At 37.9% G+C, this 7,001-nt stretch overlaps 1 protein-coding gene across 2 annotated transcripts; it reads left to right on the top strand.

The window, feature by feature from the left end:
* Nucleotides 1–3,042: 3,042 nt before the first annotated feature.
* LOC129722322 (importin-9) lies at nt 3,043–5,250 on the top strand. 2 transcript variants are annotated; one of them, XM_055675676.1, is made up of 6 exons: nt 3,043–3,322; nt 3,378–3,592; nt 3,644–4,076; nt 4,183–4,287; nt 4,340–4,824; nt 4,894–5,250. In XM_055675676.1, the coding sequence occupies exons 1-6, from the start codon at nt 3,199–3,201 to the stop codon at nt 5,050–5,052; spliced, it is 1,521 nt and encodes a 506-aa protein (XP_055531651.1). In that variant the 5' UTR covers nt 3,043–3,198; the 3' UTR covers nt 5,053–5,250. The 2 variants fall into 2 exon arrangements, with proteins under 2 accessions (XP_055531651.1, XP_055531650.1); XM_055675675.1 differs by having other exon boundaries at nt 3,044–3,322; nt 4,129–4,287.
* Nucleotides 5,251–7,001: the final 1,751 nt, after the last annotated feature.

Below are 7,001 nucleotides of genomic sequence, written 5' to 3'. Positions count from 1 at the left end.
CGTGAGGATCGAGGATTACCTTCCATGTGCAATCCAACCGTAGCGACGTCGAACATAAGGATAGATCCAAAGCGCTTGGGCGCGCTGGAGGTTTCGGGATACGTGTCATTTCACCGTTGTTTAAAATAGTCATGTCGAAGTCATCGCAAAGGTTATAGATTAAAGAGGAGCGGTTATCATTGTAAGGGGAACCCCAAGCCACACCATGAGAGTTGGAGTCTCCCAAAATCAAACGTGGCGAGGGAAGAAGTTCTATTAAATCAAAGAGCAGCCGTTGCCCAACCTGTGCTCTGGGAGGAATATATATTGAGGCAATACAAAGCTCTTTACCTTGTATTGTCATTTGACATGCGACAACTTCGATGCCTGGAATCGAGGGGAGGTTAATACGATAGAAAGAATAGCACTTTTTAATCCCTAAAAGTACTCCTCCATATGGGGTGTCTCGATCAAGGCGAATAATATTAAAATCATGGAAGTTTAGATCAGTATTCGAAGTTAGCCAAGTTTCACAAAGGGAAAATGCATCGCATTTGTTTTTATTTATCAAAACTTTAAACGAATCAATTCTTGGTAAAATACTCCTACAATTCCACTGTAAGACAGAGATAGAATCCTTCACATAGGCAGATGAATTAGGCATCGAAGGGTACGGTCGCTGCAGGAGGGGCCATTGAGCAGTCAACTGCTTCAAAAATGTTCTAACTGTTGGGAGGAATGCTGTAAGAAAATCTTTTATTGGATCGGGTACATTGAAGGTTTCAAAAATCCAGTCCACAATGTCAGAAAATTTCACCAGTCCAGCATTTGATTTTTCAACTGGATGTGCAAAAGGAACAACTGGGGTTTTAGATGTTCCAGGAAGTGCTGGGAACTCCTTCTGGGACTTTAAATTTGCAAGCCCAGGAGGGGTTTGCTTCGGTTTTTCCGCTGCACTTTTAGGTTTGTTTGTACCATTCATTTCACTTTGAGAAATCTTAGGACCTTTTCGGGGAAGTTTAGGAGAGGAAATATTTTTCCTCTTTCTAGACTGCTCAGGATTGGCATAGGATGTTCCCGCTGGTGAATCGTCAGAATCGGTTTTATCAGAGGACAACAGATCAAAGGGGTTCGAAGTAACGGGAGAAGTGGTAACGGTCTTCTTCAGCATCTCAGCGTAGGAACGCTTTGAACGCTCTTTGAGAGACCGTTTTATTTTATCCCTGCGCTGCATGTACACCGCACATGTCGAGAGCTCATGCAGATTTTCCCCGCAGTGAATACACTTTACAGCGTTAACACTGCAAGAATCTTCCGCATGAGTCTCCCCACACTTGCCACAACGTGCCTTATTGCAGCAGTAGGCGGCTGTATGGCCTAACTGCTTGCAATGAGTGCAGTTCATGACGCGGGGAACGTATAGCCTCACAGGGAGACGAACCCGGTGGATCGAGATGTGGCTTGGTAGTGCAGACCCGGCGAACGTAACTCGAAACGAGTCTGACCGACGATCGATACCGTCACCGACGATCGATACCGACCGCAATTGCTTGCAGTCGAGCACCTTCACATCGGGACCTGTGTTGTTTTTAAAGCACCCTTTAGCACTTTTCAATATACACTCGACGGACGGACTCGAATCGGTCACGACACCGTCGATCTCCACATCTCTAGCGGGTACATAGACACGGTATTCCCGTGTAAAAAGCTCGGAGCAAGCTATATCGTTGGCCTCTTAAAGGTCATTGACCACGACACGGAGCTTGTTCGGCCTGATTTTTAAAATTTCAGTCACAGCTTTAAAGTGTGAACCAGCAATTTGAATTTTGTTTTACTGAACATGCAGCAAACGATCTGTCACTTTTATGCAATTGAGCATTACTGAATAATCAGCAAATTTCATTTTGCTGAACAAATTGCTGGAAACACAGCACACCAAAAATCAGCAAAATTTTGCTGGTTTCCAGCAATGAAAATTTGGTGTGTATGATTATCATTTCAACTTTTAGGTTCATCTAGCCCAACAGTGACTTAGCTATAGTCTCATATCCGCTATCAGGAGCTTAGTGATGATCCCGTACCAGCTGCACAGCATTTTGGCGCGTTTTACTAATGACAGCTTGACGTAAATTTTTTTGACAAATCCTTTCGCTGGAGCAAACTTTCATTTACTGTTTTCTGTTCAGCAAACAGTTTTGCTGTATTATCGCGAATCACTGAATCGATTACTGGTTTTCAGTAAATTTATCAATGAAATACTGGTTAACAGCTAAAATAAAATTACTGAACGAAATTCAGTAAATTGTAGAACTGAATTACATTAAACTTTTGAAAAAAAAAAATGCTGTGATTCAGTAAACAAGTGGTTTGCTGATACACTTCCAGCAATGTATTTTGCTGAACCATAAAGAGAATTTTTGGTGTGTAGTCATAATTGGGTCCTGAAGTTTTAAACGGTTTTCTGATTTATATATATCAGCTGACAAAGTGCAATTTTCTGAGCAAAACGTGATTTTTAAAAAAAATGTTTATCGTTTTCCTTCGATTTTTAAATGGAGAATAAAAAATTGCTCGAAATGCCTTCAATGACAGTTCTCTCATATACCGTACATGGGCGAAACGTCAACTAAGACCTTTCGAGTAGTTTTTTATTCTTCATTTAAAAATCGAAGGAAAACGATAAACATTTTTTTTTTTTAAATCACGTTTTGCTCAAAAAACGCGGCTTTTTAAAATGATATATAAACTGGTATAGCTTTAGGACCCAATTTCAACTTCCGGATTCCTCTTGCTTTTCATAAAATAAATCGGCAATCGTTCATCATAAGTAGTTTCAAAAATATGATTGATATTTCGAATGTTGATGTTCACAGATATTTCAAAGTCCGGTGTATGAAAAAGTTTCGAAAAGTTGTAGAACAAAACGCGGATCATCCACTTGGTAAGCAGAAACAATGTAAAACCAAGAATATCGAAAGTTTTTGCAGCACGGCCAACCGTGCGACCAATAATAAAATTTAACAGTGCGCTAAACAAAATCGACCAATCAGAGGGGGCTTTCACTTTGACAGGACTTTGGGTGATTTTTGGTTTCTCTTGTCACGTCCTAAACGAATTCGACATCTGAAATCACGATATTTATAAGGCAAATAGAAATACAACAATAAACTGCATCCTGTAACTTTTTCTCACATAGCAGTTGTCTGGCCCGTATTAAACATGTCATTGAATGCAGATCTTATAAAACAGGCAATGTTTGAGGAATTACAAAATGTTCTTAATGCGGATGGTGAAATTCGTCGACAAGCCGAAGAGAGGTTAGCACAACTTAAGTTCACGGAAGGTGAGTTCTTTTTTTTGCTCTTTCACATACCTATTTATATTCATATTTTTGTTAGGATATGGTATTTATTTAGCAGAAATCACTGTCAATCAAACTTTAAACCTTGCATTTCGGCAATTAGCTTCTGTTATGTTGAAACAGTACGTCGAAGATTGTTGGGCCGAAGAATCAGGTGAATATCCATCTGATAAAAACCTGGTGGTTAACACTGAAGCAAAGGCAGCTATCAAGACTATACTGCCCCAAAGCTTATATGATTCGAATAGCAAAGTAAGTTACTATGAAATTAATAATATGAAAAGCTTATCAATGTCTTAACAGATACGCAGTGTTGTTGCTTATTCAATCTCTAATATTGCTTCGTATGACTGGCCAAATGACTGGCAAGAACTCTTTGATATCATTGTCAAATGTCTTGGTGGAAATGAAAACTCGGTTCATGGTGCCATGAAAGTTTTGGTCGAATTTACCCTAGATTTGGACAAACAGATACTGGAAGTTGGTCCAATAATCATATCTGAAGTTTACAGAATTTTTGAAGCGCAATCGATATATAGTGTTTCAACTAGAAGTTATGCTATCAAAATCCTCAATTCATTACTGAGAAGCGTAAACACACATGTTGAGTCCAACCAGAAACAGACACATATATTTTACCCAACGTTACCATTTTTCATTCAGAAAATGATAGAAGGGCTTACAGTTCCAAATGGCGCATACAGCAGTTTTGAATTGAAAACCGAGATTATAAAAGGTATGTAAATATCAACTCAAAACATTCTAGTTTTTCATATACTCTTTTTCAGTCCTTAAGTTTATGATTTCAGACATGCCAAAAATTGCAACTCAATTTATTGCAGCGATTATGCCACCTATCTGGCAAATCTTAACACAAATGGCTGACGTTTATATAAAAATTATAGTAAATAAAACTGAAAAAACGCCATTCACAAGCAATACCGAAGGTAGATCGATGATTATGGATGTTTTGTTTTGTCTTAAGAACTAATATTTTAGAGGATGAGAATGAGGATTTCATTTCAATGATTTTGCAAATATTCGATTTTTTACATACAATCATTGGAATAAAAAAGTACAATGGCGCAATTACGAACGTAATGACTGATTTAATTTATATTGTTATTCTGTACATGCAAATAACGGAAGAGCAGGCTCAGAGCTGGAATGACGACCCCGAAAAATATGTTGAAGAGGAAGACGAACAAGGAGTTGATTTTTCGGTTAGAAATACAGCGCATGACGTACTTTTAGTTTTGGGTCAAGAATATGAACAAAAGTTACTATCGTGTTTCTCCGAAGCGTTGGGGAAACACATCACGGTAGCTGATGCGGACCGCAACGCGGGTCACTTGCATTGGTGGAAGCTTTATGAAGCGTCGATGTTAGCTGTTGGTTCATTTAAGCAATTAATTATAGAAAATGAAACACTGTTCGATCTGTCCCAGTACATGAATCTTGTTAAGAGGGCTATGGAATATCAGGTATGAGGGTTTGAATTTTAATTGCGCTGTTTTCATTAAAATAATTATTAAATTTTTGTATCTTCGAAGACCTCACCGTATCTGTTAGGACGATGTCTGTGGATTATCAGTCAGTATTGTAACTGTAATTTATATAACGGACAGACGTTGGAGCATGTAATTGATATAACTATAAACAGCATGTCGCAGGAGAAACCACTTACCTTAAAAATCATGGCAGCTAGGTAAACTATGCTAATTGTTAACGATATATTTATCATTGATGATAATTTTTATATTCCTGCAAACAATACGATACTCTATTATTATCGTTATTATCCTTATGTTTTCCTTTCTTCATTGTCACGAGATAAGGTAAATTTCCTTAACAAAAATTAATTAATACACTTGTCTCTCGAATAAAATGTGAAGGAATTTGAAGCAGAATGCTCCTTGAAATTTGTTTCTTTTAATGTTTTAAGCAGGTATTAGACGAAGCAAATATTTGCTATTTTTCAATACAGAATTAGTTTTGTGCAAATAAAAATCGTACTGAAAATAGCAAATATTTGCTTCGTCTAATACCTGCTTTAGGTTTTCATAGCACACTTTGTTTTATTCGCGTGCTACACATCGTGAAAAAGATGTATTCCGTGGTAGCTCAGGAAGCGAAAATGAATAGTTAGAATGCAGAAGTGTTGTTCTGGCGCAGCTACGTCGTAAAAACGAATGCGATACTAGTGTATTCAGGGCTATAGTCCTAAATGTTGAATTTGTTTTTGCGATGTAGCAGACCCGGACTACACTTTTGCACTAAAATTGTTTAGTTTGGTTCTAGAGCAGCCTACACCAAAACTACGCTTTTTTATCCCACTATGTCAATTTCGTTTTAATGACGGTGCTCCACCGTCCCGAACTACACTTTGCAGCTTGAAAAAAAAGTTCCCTCCAGGGTAGTTGCATTGGTGTGCATTATACGAGAGGTAACTGTGAATTTGTTTTGTTTTGGTAATTTGTTATCGCCATCTGTGTTTTCTAATTTATACACAACTTGTCATGCATAAACTCCCTACACATGGGTGGAGGACTTGATGGTGATTCGTCAAGCGTATTTCAAAACACAAAGCTTAATTAGAAAAATAATAATATAAATAACATTATAATAATAACATAATAGTAACAATTTATTAATGTCGAATTCGTTTTTACGGCAGGATTATCCCGTCCCGGACTACGCTTTGCAGCTGAAAAAAAAAAACACTTTCCGAGCAGTTGCGATGGTGTGCGTAATACCAGAGGCAGCTGTTACTTTTGTTTTGGTCATTATCGCCATTGTCTTTTATCGCGTTTGTGCTACTGTACGAAAAATTTGCCAATTTACTGAAAAATGACAAAATAACAAAATAAAATAAATGAAATTCAACCTGATGTTTGACACGCGAAAATCGATAATCAAAGCAAACCGATTTTGACACATTTTTTTTTTTGATTTTGACACATACGTGTGAATGTGTTGGTGTCTTCAAAACTGCACTCTGTTTCTTGCGCGGACTGTCCGGGACAGAAAAAGGGTAGTCCGGGATAGTCCGGAAAATGTAAAAAAAACAGTGATAGGACAAAATGTAGTCCGCGGGGTAGCTACACCGCAAAAACGAAAACGACATAAGAACAACACAATAATTGCATCCGCTTTTTTCTGATAACGGACTTATCACACCGCCGGTCTTAGTTTCGCATGACCTAACAAAACTTAATACTGGCGGGTTCTGCAAGGCTTAATTGAAGTTTACTGCCGCTCCAAGCATAACTGTCCCAGCGTCCATAAGGTTTGCACAGAATATGGTACAGTTATGCTTGGAGCGGCAGTTTATACTTACTGACCCTAAAACCACTAACAAAACCTTGTGACTAACGTCCATCCATTGCACTTATAGATATAATGTAGCATTACTAACCCTTCCCACTTCACTGACAACTACTACTACTATTACTGTCATTATTATTATTTTTCTATATATACATGTGTGTATGCATATGTATGTGTTTTCACCCGTATGTTTTATTTATTTATTTATTTTTCTCATTCAGCTGTTTTAACTGCGCGAATTTATTTGTTCCCAGTGTCAATTCCAGTTGCGATCTAATGGCAGTTTATTCCACCCAGCTCACCCACTTTCGCTTGATTTTGACCCAGTATT

This window comes from Wyeomyia smithii, chromosome 2 (assembly GCF_029784165.1).
Source record: "Wyeomyia smithii strain HCP4-BCI-WySm-NY-G18 chromosome 2, ASM2978416v1, whole genome shotgun sequence".
Taxonomy (NCBI): domain Eukaryota; kingdom Metazoa; phylum Arthropoda; class Insecta; order Diptera; family Culicidae; genus Wyeomyia; species Wyeomyia smithii.
The sequence above is the reverse complement of the archived record's forward strand: the minus strand, read 5'-3'. Positions and strand labels throughout refer to the sequence as shown.